General features: G+C 40.7%; 1 protein-coding gene across 4 annotated transcripts in view; it reads left to right on the forward strand.

The window, feature by feature from the left end:
• Positions 1 to 21779, forward strand: part of LOC116176333 (nesprin-1) — a 77192-nt gene extending 55413 nt beyond the window's left edge. For 3 of the 4 annotated variants that reach the window (XM_031494841.1, XM_031494843.1, XM_031494844.1), the window contains 10 exons: positions 13 to 6393; positions 6447 to 7403; positions 8357 to 8659; positions 13740 to 13997; positions 14056 to 17027; positions 17121 to 17159; positions 19398 to 19770; positions 19825 to 20238; positions 20598 to 20659; positions 20790 to 21779. In XM_031494841.1, coding sequence (XP_031350701.1) covers positions 13 to 6393; positions 6447 to 7403; positions 8357 to 8659; positions 13740 to 13997; positions 14056 to 17027; positions 17121 to 17159; positions 19398 to 19770; positions 19825 to 20238; positions 20598 to 20659; positions 20790 to 21021 — 11991 coding nt within the window. In that variant the 3' untranslated portion in view covers positions 21022 to 21779. The remainder of the gene's footprint in view (positions 1 to 12; positions 6394 to 6446; positions 7404 to 8356; positions 8660 to 13739; positions 13998 to 14055; positions 17028 to 17120; positions 17160 to 19397; positions 19771 to 19824; positions 20239 to 20597; positions 20660 to 20789) is intronic. The other variant, XM_031494842.1, reaches the window with a different exon arrangement.
• The last annotated feature ends 255 nt before the right edge of the window (positions 21780 to 22034 follow it).

Below are 22034 nucleotides of genomic sequence, written 5' to 3' on the forward strand. Positions count from 1 at the left end.
GATCTATTCCAGGCTGCACATAAGTCCCAAATAAAAAGGCGAGAGCAGTTAACACAGTACCATCGGCTGCTTTTAGAAATTGAGCTTTGGTTACAAACGACGCGCGAATTCTTAAGCAAAGAATCGCAAAGGACCTCGATTAATGATATTAATAACGAAATCGCTTCTTGTGAGAAGGTGCAACAAGATCTAACGGCGAAAGAAAGGGACTTAGCCGAGCTAGCGCAGAACTGTGAGCAATTCAGGTGTTACCCCAACTTACGTCAACTAACCGAAGATCTCTTGGACCAGATCAGAGGGATAAATATCATTTTTAACCAGCAAAAGTTCATTCTATCCAACAAGCTCGAGATACTGCAGACACACTTAATTAAAATCCAAGAAGAAGGACAATCTCCCGAATTGTCGTTACAAGATAGCACTCTCGACTCTAGTTCTATGCCCTTTGAAGAAATACCCGTACTTACCGACACCAAAGTAGTCACCACGACAATTCATCAGCAACCAATTGGTGTAAGCATCGAGACTCAAACCGGGCAAAGCTTGTCTTCGCCAGTGATAACGCGGCAATATCCGGTCGACGTAGATGTTCAAACCCTCGTCGAAAGACCTAGCGAAAAGGAAACGATCAAAATTTCAAAGACAATAATCGGGGACCAAGAAACTATTCAAATTGCAACGAAACCGGCCCCAACCGTCGACGGTGAAGGCGATCTATTAGTAGAAGCAGATTACCGCACCAAACCAAACATGGCGGAGAAACCGGAAGAGAAAACAACGGAGCTCCACATACTTCACTCCAAAACCGATAAGCCCTTCGAAACCGTCATGGTAGAACCCGACGAGACCACGACAGAGGTAATAGTAGATGCCGATGGAACGAGGCGAATAATCGTCAAAAAATTACAACGCACTGTCGTATCTCGTCAGCAAACCATGCAGCAACAGCATTTGACAACGTTGAGCACGCTGACCGAAGGTGATGTACCCGTCAGCCAGTCGTTTTCGCAAGTTACTCTTCAAGGACAGCAAAGCAGCACGACGGTTGCAAGAGGAGACGGTCGCAAAGAAACATTGACCAGTCAAAATTACGGCGGAAAAATAATTTCAAGCGCGCCCGGGGGAGAGATTGACGTACAAGAGTTTCAATTGGAACCTGAGCACCACTACACGGTCGTCCAGGGTACCCAAGCGCCGGAAGTTGAATTACAAGGCATAAAGCTACACGAAGGCGACGTCGCATTCGTCGACAATCAAAACGCGCTATTTACGCTCGATCCCAAAAGCGAAGAGATCCACACGTCCAGCTCCACGGTGCGCGCGGTCGTCCAACAGGTCACGAGGAAAATTATTAGAAAGACTCGCCGAATTATCAGGCGCATCGTCATAGTAGACGGCAAGGAGCAGGTTACCGAGGAGATCATCGAAGAGCCCGAGGAGGTGGAGGTAACCGAAGAAGGCATACCGAGAGTAAGCATTAATGTAACGCGAACCCAAGATGGTCAGATAGTACAAGAGCAACAAATGCAGGCCGAACCAGAAATCGTCGATCCTGACGAAAATCCAATTGTTGATAATGGCGAGAGGTACGTTTTTGAACAAGCCATTGCACAAAAATCACCAGCACTTGAGCCAACCACAGTTGTACAGTCGGCAAGTAGCGTTGTCAGTGAGTTCATTGAGAAAGAGCGATCGGCACCTAGTGTTGTCAATACACGTAAAGTTGATTCGGCACCTATTGTTGATGCTGCACCTGCCGTAACGACTCCAATTCAATTATCTACGTCACGCAGTGAGGAACAACTAATTATAGTCGGAAGAGATGAAGCGGAACCAGTAACCCAAAGTGTGACCACCAATATTTCACCAAGAGAACCAACGCCAGTGCCGGAACAATGTTCTCCTCAAGAACCCCAAGTGGAAAATTCGATTAAAACGGTAATTACCCAAGTGGTAACCGCTTTGCCTGGCTTAGTAAACATAGAGCAAACAAAATCTCCCCCAGAACCTGACGCGGATGTAACTGTTGTAGACATTAAATCTGTCAGCCCGACGCCAATCGAACCTCTTCAATTTGAAACCCCGAATCAAAAGCAAGAAAACTTACCAATCGCTACCGAAACCGTCTTGAAACCTGATACCAACACTCAGTTTATTGTGACAGAACAGCAAAGTGCATACCGACAGGCGCCAAACAAAGACGAAATTACTCTACATCTCGCCGAAAAGCGGATTGAAGGAAGCGAACCTGAGCAAAAACACCCGATTGGCGAACCGGCTACCCGTGGACTACACTTCATACTTACCGTCGAAGAAAAGCCATCAGATCCTCAAATTCCGGGCCCCAAAGTTGCGATGGCCGTGCAATTGGAAGATACAGAAAGCGGTCCGGTGCAAAAAGATATTTACGTCAATCTCCCCGCCCACCAACAGACTACTAAAATCGAATCGACATCTCCGATTATTCCCAAACTCGAAGAAGGAGAAGAGGCGCTTTCTGTAACAAGCGAGATCGATCACGGAGGGACAAAGGGCAAAAAGAAAAAGAAGCATAAAGATTCGAGTAAAAGTGCAACTCCCGATGAAGAAACGCGCCCACCTACCGCGGCGAGTGATGACAAACCGCTTTCCGTCGAAACATCCCTTGCGGAGTCTACAGAAATTTTTATACCGGACGATTCGCACGAATCTCCAATTACTCCGAAGTACACCGAGGAGTTTTTGTTGACCGCTACGCCAGACGACGAAGACTTTTCAGCCGGGTATGAACCTGAAGATAAAACTACCGTTGACGAACACGTCGATGACGGCGATGATAAGAAGAAGAAGCGAAAGAAACGTAAAAAGCAGAAGGAAAGGGTGGAAGAATCTGAACCGTCCCTTGTTCCCAAATCAATCGATGAATCGTCCCCAATCGGCGAATCTGTTAAATTTTCCGATGAAGAAGATGTGCCATATGTGAAGCCCGAAGAGCCGAAGAAGGACAAAAAACGCAAACACAAACAAAAGAAGTCGGAGTCTGAGGTCGGTCCGGAATCGGAAGCTAGCCTCGTCGAAGCTCACTCGGACGAAGTTTATTCGCCGAACGACTCCTACAAATCATTGGCAACTCCGTCAGAAGCCGGATCCGTTAAAGTAATCCAAGAGGGGTACCCTACGCCTCCCGATAGTGAATCTGTCGACTCTATCACAAGTAAAATCGTTACCACGGTTCCCGTGATTGAAGCCGTGATCACTCACGAAGTAACAATGCAGACGTCTCCCGAAATATCGGAAATTATCGAAGACGCCAAAGTGGTAACGCCGGCGGTCGTCGAACAACCCAAAGTTGCCATACAAGTTGAGCAGACCTCCGTTCAAACTTCTCCAGAAATTCCAATTGAAACGTCCGAAATTTCTTTGCAGACAATTGAAGTGGCCGAAGAGCCCAAACCCGAAACAGCCGAGACGTCGAGTCAGGTTGAAATCGTCACAGCCGAATTGGTTACCCAGACGTCGACACCAGAAGAAGTTCCCTCTAAACCGCACACACCAACAGTGACCGAGGTTATAACCACCGAAACTTCCATGCAAACTCAAAGTCCAGTTAAAGTGGAGGTGGTCGAGGAAACTGTCCAAACGGTAACACCCGAAACAGTAGAACCGGCGAGAAGCGACTCCCAAATGCAAACGACAGAAATACTTTCGCAAGAAGAGTACGTACAGACCATATCACCTGATGTTGTACAAGTACAAACAAAAGAAACATCAGAATTTTCAACGCAAATTCATCCTCACGATATATCAAAACCTGCCGAAGAATACGCGCAAACATCCCCCATACCCTCAGCCCCTCCTCTCGATGAGGTGACTCAAACATCTCTGCCGTATTACGAAACAATCCCTCAGCAACCCGAAGTATTGCCAACTCGCGTTGAAAACACATCACAGACCCAGCCGGTTGTTATCAAAGACCCTACAGAAACCACACCTTCTTCGTCGATTGACGAATCTTTCGAAGTACACGTCCAAGCGTTTGTCACGTTACCTTCCGACGCAGATTCCAGCTCGCCCCAAAAGTCGGAAGTAACACTGACCATGGACGATGCATCGTCAGACTTATCGACCGAATCTGATCTTGACGTTGAAGTCACTATTGATGGAAAACCGCTAACGGCTCAACACGGCGTCGTGTCGTTCCTAGATAACGAGAGAGCACATTCGTCCCGTAAACGTCGGTCTAAAAAGCACAAGAAAAAACACGCCGAAGAAAAAGATCTGTTCGCGCAGTTTAAACGTGCCGAAGATGCAGATTTGCTCGATCCCAATGAGCTTTATTCAGAGGTTGTGAAGCGAGGGTCGCGTTCGTCGTCGCCGATTCCGGGTGAGGGAGAGCAAATCGTCACATCGAAAATCATAACCGATTTAGATCTTACCAAATTGAAAAGTATGGAGCAGCCCAAACCCGAAACATTTGTGAAAGTGTCTTTGATAATACCCGGCGATTCGCCGCCTGAAATCGAGACGCCTGTAACTACGGTTGAAATTCAACCGTCGGAAGTTCTCGCAACGGAGCTGAGCATTGATACCGGCATGCTGCCGCCGAAAGAGAAGAAGCCAATCAAGCAGAAGGGTAAAAGTAAACATAAGAGTTCTGTAACTATTGAAGAGGTGTTATCTCCTACTGAAATTGTCGACACGCCTTTATCTCCAACAGACGTTATTTCTGAACATAGAAGTGTGTGGACTCCGCCTGTTTCCAAACCAAAATCGTCTAGCGACGACTTAATTTCGGCGGAGAGGCAGACTAGCGTTTCGCAAATTCCGTCTCAGATCAACTGGAACCAAATACAAACGCTGGAGAGGATGAAAAACTTGCAAAACACACAAAAATCGACCCACTTAAGCGAGGTGCTTTTCTTGGCCAGTTTGAATGAACCCGTTACAGAAGAAAGTATTGAAGAGAAAACTTACACTGTTCAACAAAACTTAAACGCGTTAAAAACTGCAATTCGAAAAGGAGACGTGCTAGTAATTCAACAGACCATTGTCACCACAGTTGAGACGATCACAACATGGCTGCACACCATCGAATATCGCATTTACATGCAACGTCAGCAAACGAGCGATGGACCGTCTCGCGAGAAAGTCGAGGAGTTTAGTAACTTAAAAGAAGAAATTGCGAACATTGAGAGCAACGTTAACGAGTTACAGGCTGCTTTGGCGGATACTCGCGACATTTATAATGAGGATGAACGAAACCGAATGAAAAATTACGTGGAGTCACTCGAAAGCCAACTGAGGGTCATCGAAGAAGTTACTCAACAAAATGAGAAAATCGTCGCGGATGATTTTGCCCGTTGGCAGCAATTTATTAATGGCCTCGAGAACATCAGCCAACTAGTTCACGCCACCAAGCAACAGCTTCATGCGCTGATCGAATCGGACGCTTCTCCACAAACTAAGCTACAAGAATTGGAAGAATTGGAAACGATAAACCGCTCCCATATGCTGAAAACGGTCCATCTCATTTCGACAGCTCGTGGTCTTATGCGTGACTTTCCAAATCGAGAAATTCCGTTAGAAGTGTACACCATGCATGACGTTACTAAACAGATCGACCACCACATTTCGGTACAGAGAGAAAAAGCCCTACATTTACTGGCTCTTGCGGAAGAATATGTTCAAACGCTAAAGGAGTTTGCGCAAATCATCGAGATCGCGGATGCGCTAGTGGACAGCCCAATCTCGGTACGCAGTCTTGAGCACTTGGAAGAAGAAGTGCAAAATCACCGCAAATTCTTTATCAACCTCAGTCACTGCCGTGCTATCCTGGAATCTCTCGAAGAGAATCTCGATTATGAAACTCGCGCTCTTCACTCCAAATTGCATCAAAAACTATATCAGCGCGCTAGTGGAATTCTCGACAAAGCCGCCGGTAGGTTGCAACAGATGTCGCTGGCCGCCTCTCGCTGGACGGTTCTCGAACAGGGAATGAAAGAGGAACAGCGTTGGTTAGAAGTGGCTCGGGGCAGAGTCCCCGATCTTAGTAACGTAACGTCCGTCGACTACGACCAATACATTAATCTCTACCAATCCCTATCCATGGACATCACTCACCACCACACTAAACTATCTCATTTCAACAATAACGCTCACAAACTGCAAGAGCTCATCACCTGCACAAACTTGGAAGAAACCTACTCCCAACCGTTGGAAATCATCATGGAACTTTACGAAGATGTCAGCGGCAAATTGAAACGTCTCCTGCTCTTCCGCGAAAGTTGGACGAACTATAACTATCAAACCGACAAGTTGGAGTATTGGCTGAAGACCACCCAGCAAGATTTGGATAACATAGAAATGGTGCCAAACACTAACACGCCAACACCGGGACATATGAAACAATTTTGGGTATGTCACGTTGTTATTTTGACGATCAGCTTCGATAACTTTTTGTTTTTCAGGAGTTGAAAGCGCAACACGAGGTCTACAACAATACTAGAATGGAGTCTGCGAACGCCTTAGAGAAGTCAATGCAAATTATACCAGTCGCCGACGAAATGCTGCAAAGGAAGTTCCATTCGGAACTGCAAGAGCACTGGCGACACGTGTCCAAGCAAATTAACGACATCCAAAAAGCTATTACGGAAAATATCTCGGCCCCAGATGTACCGGTCAACGAAAAGTTGGCGCTGCTCGAGCAAGAGCTGGGCGAGATCAAATCGTTCATCGATGGCTTGGGGGGTGTCATAAAAAACGAAGAAGAACTCAACCTGTACGTTGAGCGTCTTCAAATCATGCAGGGACGAGTTGACACGATTCAAAACGAGCTCGGTCGGCTGGGTTTGCTGTCTTCGGACGAGTGCGAGAAGGTCGGCGGTCTGTTGGCGTTGTCGAAGAGCGTCGAAATTCAGGTTGCCGAGGAACTCGAGGGCAGTACCGTCTTGAGAGATCGCCTCCAGGCGATCCAGCGCGGTCTGGCGAGGGTGCGTAAGAACCACTCGAGATTGGAGCAGGCGCTGAATCGGTGCGAGAGCTGCGAGAAACTCGGCAGCGACATTGTGGAGAAGGCGGTTATCGATTGCCGCGAGGTCGGGGAGGAGTTGGTTACGCTTTGGCAAGATTTGATGGGTCTGAGGCAGCTGCTGCACACGCTCCCGATGCGTTTACGCGTTACCGTGTCGCCCACGAAGGTCGAGCGGGAAATCTCGCACTTGCAGGACGAGCACACGGCGCTAGAGAAAAGATGCGGGCAGCTTTTGGCGCTGTTGAGAAGTCGGCTGGCGTTATGGCAAAGATTTGAGAAGCAACTCGAGTTGGTGCAGCAAAGCGTGCAGGAGGCGGACTTTATGATGGACTTACTTACTGTACAAGGACAGGTGGATTATGAACGGTTGTTGAAGGCAACAGAACGACTTGAGGTAAGATTTTTTTTTCATTTGAAATTTATCCCATGCAATTTCTTAAAATGTACAAAACTTCATTAAATATTAGCACATTTCAAACAGAAAAAAAGATACTAGTTGTACTATGTATCGTAGGTCATTTAAACTTCAAACCAAAGTGATCAAATGGTGCCAAATTTTACTTATGCACCAATTTCGTTGAGAAAACGTAAAAACGGACTTGATACATACGCGGCATATATCCGAAATGGGTTTACAGTTCTACTTTAATTTTTCAAGTTTCGTAACACTGTGCAAATATTATCAATGTGTGGGTATACCTACAAGGTGAGGTGTTTCATCGCTTCTGAACAGAAGAATATAAGTTCTGTCTGTCATTATGCGCAATGTCAAAGATCCATCATAGGAAGCGAATTCCATTCATAACTAATCGCGTTTAGTTTCAAATGGAGAGGTCAAAGAGCAACTGGACCAACAGCCTTTAGACGAAAAACTGTTGGTAGTTACCGGTCAAGGTTGATTCCAGTCATAAAGTGATTACCGTCTTATTTGAATAAGTATTTATTATCTCCTCTCGTCATAATTGGCCAAATAAACCTTGAAAGTCGCTTGGTCGAAATTTGAAATGCACAGACTCCACAAAGCCATATCTGCTTTTGTGGCGATAACAGTAATCTTAGTTTTCGTTTCCACTTCAGTATGACGGCGAACTTTAAAGCGTGTGTAACCCATTTTCGTAACTCGTTGCTACACCGTAAATAGTAATAACAAAAAAGATCCGGCGGACGCAGTTGCGTTTAAGCCCCAAGCCCTCTTCAGTTGCGCGTTTCGACAAGAAGTTTAATTTTAGATATGATCTTATTTATAGTTTATTATATTTGAACTTACGTTTCTTTCAACCTCTCTTATCAAGTTTTAATTTTAATTTTTTTTGTGCGCGACTGAAGCTGTTGCTTTGTGTTTCGTAGGGACTTTCGGGCGATCTGGTGAATCGCGAAACTCTATTGGCCGAATTGCGATCTTGTGCCGAGCCCTTGGCGAGCAGCTGCACGCCCGAGGTTTCCGCGCAAGTTGAGGCAGCGGTAACCGAGGCGGTCACTGCATGGGAAGACACTTGCACGAACCTGAGGGAGCTCTGCACCAGGTACCAAACCGCCGCGGACCTCTGGAAGCAATACAGAGACGCCAGCGAACTCATACGTGAATGGTGCGATATTCAAATGGAAAATGTCAATGGTCTCGAACCAGATGAGGCTGTCAAAACAGTTAAGGTAAGAGGCTTTTTGTTGTCTGTTGGCAAAAACGCGCGAAGTGCAATAACCAAACCTCATTAAACTTAATTGCCGACGTCATTTGTAAGTATTTTTGGTAGCGAAGCGTCTGTGTATTTATAGTTATGATTGTATATGAAATTTGACATAAATAACATCCTCGATGTTATTTTTTTTTAGTTTGGGAATGCGCTCCAGTGAAGTTGCTTTAATTACTACATTCCGCACTAAAAATTAATGTGCAAAATTGCCGCACAACGTGTTATTACCGGAATGCACGCAAACGCAGAATTTGCAGTACCTAGGCAACACATTTTGTATTGCCCATTCATTCGCTCGGTTACCATTTTTGAACCCCGTCACTTTGCGTTGTAATTTCCTGATTCGGATAAGGAACGGTTTCGTTTCCGCCGGAAGTTTTCCATTTCTAATTTTAATAATGCGAGTTATAATAGAGAATGAAAGTGATTAAAACTCGCGTGCCCCAATGAATTTTCTCAAGTTCGATTTCGGTGTGATTTTAATCCAATTTAATTGAAGTGGGTCGTAAACAGTCAAGGTTAATGATTTAATTTGCCACATACCTATACGCGATTTGAAAGATAGGTAGTGATGATTTTCGCTCGCTGGCGTCGACCTATTTTGAAATTTCGCGAGCGGTCGACACAGCAGTAAATTGTGGTTTTGCCGTAAAATTCGTCTTTTATATCTTGTTATTCGAGTAAAGTTTGGTGTAATGCACAGAATAACATGACGCCCTCGTAAAACATAAGCTCAGATTTTTGAAAGTCAATGTACGAGAGTTCAAACAATTTTGCAAATTGTAAATATGAACATAAATGGTCATACGAAGCTTTTTTTGTTTTAAAAAAACAGGATTGTTATCGACCGGACTTAAATACAAATATGGAAAAACTTAAGAAACCATAAGATCGACGAAACCCTTCAAATCGAGTGTATCTCGTTAGGTAATTACTAAGTATGTCATTCAGTTATTGTAACATTAGGTTTTTGACCTGCATTTGTAATTGTATTGCAAAATATCTAAGTACGTACATTACTATGTCAACTTTAAGACACACATTCGGCATTCGTTTGGTACTTATTTAAAAAATACTACCCCATGACACTTGAAACCTAATTAAGTAATATACGTTTACTAGGTAGTGTAAATATCGAATGTATACAACATTTTTCTATATTTCCCATAATAAGGCAGCATTCAGTTGTTTTTATTTCAGAAAACAAATGAGTAACGAAAAACAATTGAATTTTTTTTAATGGCATTGCACCTTTTTATTAGGCTTATTTTATAGAGATTTTTTTCTCTTTTCGACGATGTAACATGTTAGTACGCTTATACAAGATAAGTTTTAAAAAAAATTATTATAATTACATTAATAACATTAATCTACATATCCTATATCAAAATAACACAAACGAATTAAGTACGTTTCTTATTAAACCTTGAAGTCAAATTGAAATTAGCAATAAAATGGGTTTCATCGCAAAAACATATTTATTATTAACTGTAAAGCAGTGAACTAACCTATCACAGAAAGCTTGAAATGAATGTCTTGAGTATTCTGGAAGAAATTGCTGCATCAATTATTGCTAATTGCGTGTTGTCTTCAAGGTTTTATTAAGAACCGTATACACGTTCATTTGTTTTATTTTCATGTAGGATATCTAGATTAATGCTATTGATGTAATAATAATAATTTGTATAGTAGGTATGGAACGCCGTTGTATCTTTTAATAACTGAACACCCGGACTAAAAAAATTAACTATAATTGACGCAATGGTACTAACATTTATAGAAATTTACTTTGTGTTAACAACAATTGCCTAGTTGAAATTAATAATTGCATATCTTCCAATAACAACTCGCAATAATTTCCTCTTTTACAATTTCAAATAACGGTTTTTGTGTGAAATTTCAAAAACCGTTATTGAAATGGCATATTTAACAATTTCAAATCGGCAGTCTTATTCATATATTCATATATTACTAAGAAAAAAAATCTCTATCAAATGAGGGTAATGAAAGGGTGCATTTCTATTTTTAAAAATTCAATTGTGTTTCGTTACTCATTATTACTTGAAATAGGTTAATTTTTGTTACATCAGTTTCCAATTAACAAACACTGCAGATCTCACTCAATAATCCATAACAAAACTTTAATAAAACGTACTACGCATTTATTAATGTTGATTCTTTTTGTTACAGTCATTCTTTGTTACTTCTAGTCGCTACACGTATAAAAGTACCTACACAAAAAAACGAAATATACACTTAATCCAGTTAAATTGTATTTTTACCAGGAAAGTTGTGGGGTAGTTTTGATTTCTTTGATTCGCTATATGTTTTTTGGGGTGCTGAATCCGAATCTGAGGTTTGCCAACAAAATTTCTTGACGCAACATTGAAAAAAACACAAAAGAAGTTGAAAAAGATATTTTTTTGGCAGTTTTGTGCTTACAACTTGAAAACTTTCAACTATTCGAAAATAACCTTCCTATTCAAAATGAAAGTACATAAAATTTCCTACAGACCCCACTATTTAGTTTTTTTCCTCGATAAACCGTTCGGGCTCAAGCGCCAGTTGAAAATTGGCGTATCTCCACAAAACACAGTTTTTTCTCACTAAAACCCTAAATTAATATTAACCGTTGTCAATAAGTGAATTCCTTGCATTTACCGACTATTCTTTGAATTTCATATGTAAGGGTGGTTTTTTCTCATTTTTATAACATTCAAGGTGTTTATTGTAGTCCAGAATTGTATGAAAAGTTAATTTCTAACGAACAACACTATATCATATTATTATATTATTTATAATACATAATACTTATACTGTGCCATCTAAAACTATTCCCACTCTCTTCCCAACCAGATAAAGAAATCACAAAACCCTACCTTAGCATGTTTGGATAATTATTGTTGAATTTGGGAAATTGGCGCTGTGGTCATTATTAATTCAAAAAATTCAAATGGCAAAAGGGAGTATATTGATTTCCTATTCAACGGCATTATCCCTCTTGCTCCGGTGTTCTGAAGAATCACGTACTCCTCGGAGTGGGGTAACGCAATTACCCCAGCTTAAATTTGTCTGCTAACAACTGAACCCGATTTATTTCTTTTCTGTTTAGGTACATGTTAACCAGCGACAAAAAGCGAGTTCATGATTTTGGACTGTCCGTTCGTCCATCTGTGTAACTTTGTGAGGGTGTGTATGTATGTGAATGGGAGGAGGGTTTCCAGACTGCAAACGCAGGTACACGGTGACGTAATGGGCCTTGGCTCATCTGTGAAGGAGTGGGAGAGCTTTATACCAGACGGAACAGTTATAAAATCTTTTCAGGAGACCGGTAGACAATGAAAAGTACGGATTTATATTTGCACAGAATAATAATAAAATAATAATAAAAGATGAGTATTTGCGGATACAGCTGAAATACCTCAATTTTCAACTGGCACTCGAGCCCGAACGGTTCATCGAGGAAAAAAACTAAATAGTGGGGTTTGTAGGAAATGTTATGTACTTTCATTTTGAGTAGGAAGGTTATTTTCGAATAGTTGATAGTTTTCAAGTTGTAAGCACAAAACTGCCAAAAAATATCTTTTTCAACTTCTTTTGTGTTTTTTTCAATGTTGCGTCAAGAAATTTTGTTGGCAAACCTCAGATTCGGATTCAGCACCCCAAAAAACATATTGAATCAAAGAAATCAAAACTACCCCACAACTTTCCCGCTAGATGCCCGTTTGAGCACAAATGGCCTGTATTAACTGTAACCAAGATGAAAAGATGTCTATCGTGGGCGGTTTCCGAAACCGTAAAAGATACGACGGTGAGATTAGAGAAATTATGCGCAATTAAAAAATTATTATCATGCTTGTAACAAAAACTAGAAAATTCACATTACTTTCGAAGATACGCCAAAAAAACCGAAATTGCCGATTTTGTTTTTATTTTTTTTTAATATTATTTGAACAAAGCTCTACAAGACACCGTTGAGAGATTTTCAATACAACGTTTCGTTTCGGAAAACTCCGGAAAAATCATCAATTTTTTTTTTATATGGCCCGTAAAAAACGAGGTAAATACACTGTTTTGAGTAGCATTTTTTATTACGAATACAATTATATGCAGCAGACAAAAAAACAAATTTCCTGAAAAATGCTAAATTTATCCGATAGGTATTCTCCCACGATTAGGGCGTAGTGCGCGAGTGCACCATTCTGTTGAAATCAACAGATTCCAACTTTTGTTTTTTTGTGTCGTTTTACTCGTAATAAAAAATGCGACTCAATACAGTGTGAAGTTTTTTACAAGCCATATAAAAAAATAAAGCTGACTATGATTTCTCTGAAACGAAACGTTGTATTGGAAATCTCTCAACAGTGTCTTGTAGAGCTCAAAAAGTTCTATTTTTTTGTATCTGTTCAAATAACATGCGATACAAATAAAAATCGGTTTTTCTGGAATATCTTCGGAAGTAATCGAATTTTTTTGGATTTCTTTAAAACATGATAATAATACTTTAATTGCGCATCTTTTCTCTAATTTTACCATCGCCGTATCTTCTATGGTTTCGGAGATCCCCGTGAGAGACACCCGTATCTTTTTAAATAATTCCTTTGAACTTCACCAGAAACCGCAATTTTGGATATAATTTATTTTACTAATCATCAAGGGCGTTCGTGTGAAAACAGAAAAATTGTGTTTCAGAAGCGAAAATTGCGTATAGTTTACCCCTAACGTTTGCTATTCTACGGTTTAGTATGGACGTTCATTTTTCACGAGCAAATGAAATAACTCAAAATTCAAGTTTAGGCTATCGTACAATTGATAGATGTACTGTAAAAGCTAGTTAAGACATCTCAACTCTATTGACTATTTCTGCGTCAAGTCTGTGCATAACAAACTTCACTGTGCAAACAAGTTTGTGAACTGAAAGCTGTCGTGCATCATGGCGCAGGTGATGCAAGTCAACGTTCCTCTTACAGTAGGTGCCACATTTGCTTTTTGGCTGCTGCCTATAAAAGCTTAGTAAGCAATATTTTTGTTCAATTTAGGTCTGTGAAGATACTCTAGCAGCCCACACGTCGCGTTTAGCGGAACTTCGTAACTTGGTGTCGGAAATCGCAACAGCCGTCGGTTTGGACGGTAATGCTCTTCTTGGTGGAGAAGTCGAAGCTCTCGGTCGTAGGTTGCACGATGTCCGCGAGTCGCTCACGATTCTGGCCGATGTCGCCGAGGACCAAGCGATTTCCAAGAATCAAGTTCAAGAAGAGTTTGTTAAGGCAAAGAATTACCTAACATCCGTACAAAAGGTAGGGAAAATAGTCTTTTCTGAAAGAGGGAGAGGTTAAACACAGTGTTTCTCAACAGAGTGTCACCGGAATTGACTCCATTCCCGATAGTGAAGTGGAAAAGAAATTGGAAACGCTAAGAGATCATCTCTTGGAATTAAGTAAGACAGAAAGCAGAATACAGAAGATGAAAGACACCAGTTTGGATAAATCGAGACCAATAAGAACCGAAACCTCGATTTTGGAGATTTTGCAATTGTGGCAGCAGGTTTTCAGGGAAACCTTCCAGCAGTACCACCGCCTCAGTACCAGACTGATCAAAAACGAAGACAGCATGGCCGCCTTAAAACTGTGGCAAGAATATTTATTGCACGTGCAACAGTTCCTTCTAGGCTCCATTCCCAGTGAGTACAACAGCTTGGCCGAACACCAACGTCTACTCGAAGTTCACCAGAATCTCTTAACAACGCAACAAAGCATACTCCAACCACTCAGCGATCGCGATAATAAGTTATACGAAGTAAATCTCTTAGAACAATTTAATTCTCTTACAAATCTTCACAATGAAACTCTATCGAAGATCATAGACAGACACGGTGAGGTCAGCAATCGGTTGAGCGCTTGGGATCGGTACAGGTACGACCAAAACCGTCTACTGGGATGGCTGAAAGACATGGAGAAGGAACGGGAGCGTCTGCAGTTGCGCTACATCAACATTCGTCGTGTGCCAAAAGTACTAGCAAAGATACAATCGCTACTCGGGCAAATTCCGCAAGGCGAGGACCAAGCCGACCAACTACAAAAACAGCAGCCGCAGTTGCTCGAATTTTCCGACGACGCCTTCGGCGCGTCAATTCGAATGGAACACGTCGCAATGGTACAACGCATATCGAACCTTCAGGCGGGTCTAGACACGTGGAAGCAATTCCTGGAAAGGATAAACGCGCTCGTTGCCGTCTACGAGGAGAAGGTGAAGAAAATTCAAGATCTGTTCGACAATTTCCAAGACGTCATCAATTCGAATTCACAAGAGATTCCCGGTACTCACTCGGTATTGACGCATCGGTTAGAAACACTTCGACAAATCCGCGGTAGACTCAACGAGCTAACGAACGACCTGGAACAGTTAGGTGTGACGCAAGAACAGCTAAAAGAGTGCGTCAGTCCGATGGATATGAAAACTATTAGCCAGCGAATGTGGTTGTTGTGGCACCAGCAGGGCGATATCGACCACCAGCTGACGATTTTATGCCATCAATTGGAAGAACGGTTAGGTTTACGAAGCACATTCGAAGCAAGGCAGTCCAGGTTTATAATTTGGGCGGACAACTTGGAGAGAAGGTTGGAGGAAGAGCAGGAAAAAGGCGATCCCAGCGAAGTACTTAAACGACTCGAAACCGAACTTCAAACCGAAATGTCGTTAAAAACTCACGAGTATAAGTGGTTAATAAACACGGGGAAGGAACTTGTAAGTGCGTGCGGCGAGGACTACAGTGACGTGGTAGCTAAACAAAATTTGCAAGTGAAAACTGACGAAGTGCGGAAGAGGTGGGAACGTTTAGAACAGTTAGGGAAGAATCGTGTTAGTAAAATACAAGATATGACTCAGACGATGCTGCAGTTAGAACTTAAAATAGCTGAGATTAAATCGTGGCTACACCAAACCGAAATAAAATTAAGCAAACCTTTAGTTTTTGAAAGTACCAATAAAAACGTCATTGACGGATTAATCCAGGAACATGACGTGCTGAAAAAATCGATCGAAAAAGAGAGTGTTATTATTGGAGAAGTTATTAATTTATGGGAGTTGTTACTGAGTGACGCCGACGTTTGGAAGATTTACTTCACGACGGAAACCATTACTTTGGATATACAGAATATCGAAAAACGGTGGAAGGTGGTTTGCGGAAAGGCCGTCGAGAGGAAGCAGAAGTTAATGTTTGCTTGGAAGCTTCTATTGGAGATTCTTCGGATCTGTTCGGAACAAGAGCATTGGTTGGTTGCTCAAGATGACGCGCTGAAAGAATTAGATAAGCCTGTTAATAAGCAATCTAGGGAGCAAATCTCGGACAAAATTGCTAAATTGGAGAACTTAATTAAGGAAGTCGAATCTCGCAGCCCTACCTTTGAAATTTTGGAGCAGACGTACTCGAAGCTGGCCAAAACAAGCGGATTAGATCCGATCAACATCCGAAAACTCACGGCACACGTGCGTCAACTGATTATAAAATGGCGCGATATTCTTCCAAATGCTCATTCCATTTTGCAAAACTTGCAAAGGGAACTCGCTCTGTATAAGGAGTTTGTGGCCGCTCACGGAAACGCAATCATGGGCCTGACGCGAATTGACGCCCAGCTAACGGAACTGCAGCACTTAACCTCGCCAGAAATCGAAAGCTCGGTCACAGAACGTTTGGAAAAACTCGAGAAAATCGATCAATCGCTGACGGCTCAGAACACCATTTTGGAAAACGCCGATAAATTAGGTTTACTGCTCATGCAGCGAAGGCCAAAGCCGGAGAGTAAAAAAATACAAGAGATGATAGACGAGTATCAATTGCTCTGGAAAGATATTCAGGAACGAATTATCACGCTAAAGTCGAGCCTCAAAACGCAAAGACGAGAAATCGACGAAGGCGTGCAGGTAGAAACGCTCAAATTTGAGCAGGACACCGCGGTGCAGGTGAACACGCTTCCACCTCACCTCCAGCGCATGATGTCAATAACGCCTAAAGACGCTTACATGGTCGAGCTGGCTTCGGCTATTGGAGAATCGGCTAGCAACGTGAACAAATTGCAACGCATCGTCGACAAGGAGATTCCTCAGCAGGGCTCCACGGAACTCCATCTAATCGCCAAGCAAATCGCCAAACTACTCGTGACTTGTCAATCTTCCATCGAACTAATGAACCATCTGCACGATGTACTGATTGACGAATGCGACGCGACGGAGGACGAGGCCAGAACCGAGGAAGTAAAAGCTCTCACGACCCAATACACCAATCTCATATCCAAAGCGAAACAGAAAGAGTCGAAAATACGAGAGTTGAGGTACGAGTTTTAATTTTTGCTTTGCGGTTTTAGTGCGTTAACTATAGTAACTTTGGTTTGGTCTAAATACTAATTTACTTAACTTTGTCTTAGGTCTGACGTGAGTGACGCTTATAACTTTTTATGCCAACAGTGAGTTTTTTTTATTTGCTTTTATTTATAGACACTAAACAACTCGTAACCTGCTTAAACAAGAGTAACATTAACCAAACGATCACCAGTAGCCGATTACGTATATCTTGTCGTATTGTTTTCTGAAACGCCCCGTTATTGTTGCAATGGTCACATAATAGTTATTTGTTTCATTAGTACAAAAAATGTCAGTTTTCGGGACGAGGAAGATAGTTGCTGGACGACGCGTTAGCGGAGTCCAGCAACCTTCCGAGTTCCGAAAACGCATTTTTTGTACGAATAAAACATAAAATTTTTTCTCCAACCCCCTTTACTTCAAATTATATTCAAATTTAGATTCATTCACAGTTTCACTACTAGTATAAGAACTTCTGCTTTCTTGTCCTCACGTGTCATGCCACTCTATGCTTTTAGGTTAACTTATAACCTATTCGTTCTTACTTCTGACTTCTCACCTCTCGCGACTTTGTAGGGAGCAAATCTTGAGGTAGCATGTTCTGCCGTTTCTAAAATCTCTGGCGAAGTGCAATCCATGTCGCTATCAGTTTCAGTCATTTCTATTGTATACACAATTAATATTGTTATATTTTGTATTGAAATAAAAAACTTACCATACAGTTTTTTAATTAAAATTAAATGCAATTAACTTTTTCAAATTTTGAATTCAAAATGACAGATAATAGTGCAATGGGTCTGAAGTAGATGGCGTTACGCGCGACGGCGGGTTGTATACGTATTAAAATTACGTTCATCCAATATGTAAATTACATTACACATGGTTTAAATAAAAATAGCGAGCGTAAATCATTTTCAATACATGTACATACGTATAGGTAACATCATTATTTGCAATGAATAAGCAAAAATATTTTATTTGTATGTATAGAAATATCTTACAACCTGCAATGTAAAACGATGTCAATGTGACATATCTCCGTGATTGTAATTTTTTAATTGACCAACTTTCAAGGTCAATTTCTTTTTGGTACTAGGACCAAAAGTATCCACTTTTTGTACAGTTGCCATGGTGAAAGCGATTAATCCGCAAAACGTCAATTTTACGTACCGAACACTGTCACAAAATACCGTCTTATTCAGGTGGTTGGAGAAAAAAGCATTATTATAGGCTAGTCAAAATAGGTGGTTAAGGTAGGAAAAATTAGTAACAAAGTGATCTCTGCGGGAATGAGTACCCAATAGGGTTCTTATTAATCCCTCAAAAATCGCACTTTGTCGCATTGGTGGAACTTGGAAAAAATGGCCGCCATCTTGATTTTTTTCGAATTTATTAAATATTTCGTAAAGTATACATTATATCAAAAAAACTCAAGAGACTTTTTTTATGGAGAATCAAAAGTTACCTGTAATAAAAATATATAAACGACTCTAGTGAGGCGATAACCTAAAGAAAATAAAAACATTCAATTATTTGCCTCCTTCTACTTACCTGCTACATTAAATCATGAATCTTCTTTGGACACCAGTACAGATTTAAAATAATTTTAAGTCCTGATTTAATTAAAACTGCTATATCTGCATTAAGTTTTTGAAATACATCTAAGTCTGGACACAGATGTGAATAATTACCCAATTATTGAGTATTTTACTTTAAAATCCTTATTTTCAAAATTGGGCATACAAAACAGTTTTAACTAATTCAGATATTTACCAAATTTTTAAAAAATCCATATTGCCAAATCATATAAATTTCAATAACTTTTTTGTTTTTTGATCAATAGACAAACTTTTTTTTTATTATAGGTAACTTTTGATTCTCCATAAAAAAAGTCTCTTGAGTTTTTTTGATATAATGTATACTTTACGAAATATTGAATAAATTCGAAAAAAATCAAGATGGCGGCCATTTTTTTCCAAGTTCCACCAATGCGACAAAGTGCAATTTTTGAGGGGTTAATAAGGCCCCTATTGAGTACTCATTTCCGCAGAGATCACTTTGTTACTAATTTTTTCTACCTCACTTGTATAAACTTGCCTAGATTGACCAGCCTATTACCTATTAAAGAACACAAGTGTAAATGATTCTTTTAAGCGACCATGACAACTGTGAAATTTATCTAGACAATCGGAATTAGATATTTGAGGCAGATCGGCTATTGTTGTTTGTCTATTGCGATTAAAATTTTGGAAAAATTAGATCATTATTGAAACAAGTGCAAACATTTTCTTCTTTATTACTGACGCGCAACCCCCATTTTAACACTCCGCTATCATTAACAGTGAGGCTGGACGTTTACTATGCCCGTTATGCACCAAACGCAACTGGGCGCAACTGGACAACGACCTATGGCGATTGGAACAGTGGCTACAAGCGGCCGAGGGTATCCAAGGTTCCCAAAGGTCGCCTCCGTCGAACATAGAACAGTTGGAGGATGTAATCCAAGATCATCGAGAGTTCTTGCTCGATTTAGACAGTCATAAAAGTATCATAAGATCTCTCAATATTGTTGGAACACACTTGGCCGACCACTCCGAGGACACAGAGAGGGCGGAGAAGCTTAGGGAACGTCTGGATGCGGACAATAAGCGGTGGGATTGTGTGTGCATCAGTGCCGCCAATTGGCAGACGGCCTTGCAAAAGGCGCTTATGGATGTAAGTATTTTTGTGATTTGTTTGCCCCGAATTTGTATACATTCGTAATTTTAGAATCGGCAGTTCCACGCAATCGTAGAGGAATTATGCGCGTGGCTGGAAAAGACCGAAGCCCAAATAAAAGCGTTCGAACCGGTCGATCTGACTGTCGACACCGAAAGCATCAATAATAAGTTTGAGAGATTCTGCCTTTTGAAATCTGAACTGGAACACTGCGAGCCCCGAGTGCTCAGTCTGCAGGAGAACGCGAACCAGCTGTTAAGGCACGAGCAGGCGCCCGAAGGTTCGATAACAATTTGCGCACGTTTAAACGAGCTAAGGCTCAAGCTGCACTCGCTTATACGGCTTACAAGAATTTATGTACTCAAGTTAGGCGCCGTTTTGGGTCGGGATCCTAACGAGTTAGGATTAGACTTTGTTTCGTCGTCTCTCACTGCCGGTCCTAGCCTACAATCACTCAGTTACAATGTAAGTCCCATAAACAGGTGTACTATTTTGTAAGTATTAAATCCTTATTTTTCAATTTTATAAATTTGCCATGTCGGATTTTTAAACAATTATGGATGGTCTTAATGTATGAAAATAAAATGTAACTGCAAACATTGTAATTGGACAACTATAATGCATGCGTTACAAAGATGTATCTAGCAAAGTGAGTTTTGTAGCATGTCTTGTAGCTATTGTATTAGAAATGGTATTATCTCATTCAGTAATTAGTACATTTGTTTGTTAACACATTTTGAATTATATTTAAGTAGCACTGTATCTAAAGTATATTAGAATAAGAGTTAACAGCACAATTTCACTTTTATTTTGCGTTTGGACAGCTTCTGGACCAGGCAACTGCTACGCCAGAGTCACCTTCGGCACCAGAAGACAGCACTTACACGTAAATATTTTATTATTATTATTATTTTCATTTAGCTTGAGCACCTAAAGTCAAATGCTAATAAACATTATTATTATTATTATTATTATGCGGATATAGTCCATAATAACTTCTTCGCATCTTGTTACAGTGGCAGTACAGATGACTTGAAAATAAATACGACAGTTCTACGAAGAGGATACCATTTCCTGGGTAGGGTAATCAGAGCATCTCTACCGATTCAAGCAATCATGCTCTTACTACTGGGCGTAGCATCTCTAGTCCCTTACACGGAAGAAGACTATGCATGTTCACTAGTCAACACTTTTGCAAATAGTTTAAATCCAACCTTACATTATCGTGACGGTCCCCCGCCCATATAAACAACAACATCGGACCTTTAGTTATATTTTATCATTCCATTAGACTTTCTCACTTAGTTCGGTAGTAGTATAACGACAGTGTTACTTAAGTATAGGTTCCTTTATTTTTTTATTATTAAATTTCCTATCAATTTTATAAGTCAATGCGATGGACCTCATCATCACGGCGAGATTATCTGACCACTTATCTGTATATTGGGAAAGCGCACAGAGTAATTTTTAATATAGAAATATTTATATATTTTATATTGTTGTTTTTAGAATTTTACGTACATGGTTGTGTGTTAAGTTAATCGAGATTCTTTAAAGGGGTGGAACACTTTAAGGAATCGTCGATTGATTCGTTACTGTGATGTGATAACAATTTGACCTTTGATCCCGATCCTAATGTAATGCTAATCTCTCCTATAATGTTACATTAAGAGCGTACGGTCGTAACTAAACTCTCCATAGTTGCGCTCGTATAATGACTTTCGAAGGGTCAAAATGCTTGTACGCGAATGCCTTAGAAATTCTATACTTATTACGTTTATTGTTGCTTTTGCATATTTTATTTTAAACTGATCACGGTGCTAATATATGTTAACTTTTATCTCGCATGTTAATAATCAAACAAATTGCTTAGACGACAGGTACAGCTTCTACACATTTATACGAAACGATTATGTGTATACCTATAAAAGGATTGTTTCCGCTAACATATAAATTCATAATGTGGCAATTTTAAATGACATCAAAATATACGCTGTTTTCATTTATACGTTTGTTTTTTTTCTCCACGTCTGTTACACCTTGATCCGACTCGAAGGATTGGAAAACTACGCTTTCAATGAATGAAAATTTGACCCTCCTATGATCAACTGCTACAGAGAATCGACCAGATGAAAGAAGGCCACTAGCAAAACAAGTTTTGATATAAATAATACAGAGGGTGTCCCAACAAAAATTCTGCAAAATAAATATTTTGGCAAAATTGGAACAAAATTTCAGCCAAATTGGTCTGCTCCTTACAA

Source organism: Photinus pyralis, unplaced genomic scaffold (assembly GCF_008802855.1).
Source record: "Photinus pyralis isolate 1611_PpyrPB1 unplaced genomic scaffold, Ppyr1.3 Ppyr1.4_LG7, whole genome shotgun sequence".
NCBI classification, from domain to species: domain Eukaryota; kingdom Metazoa; phylum Arthropoda; class Insecta; order Coleoptera; family Lampyridae; genus Photinus; species Photinus pyralis.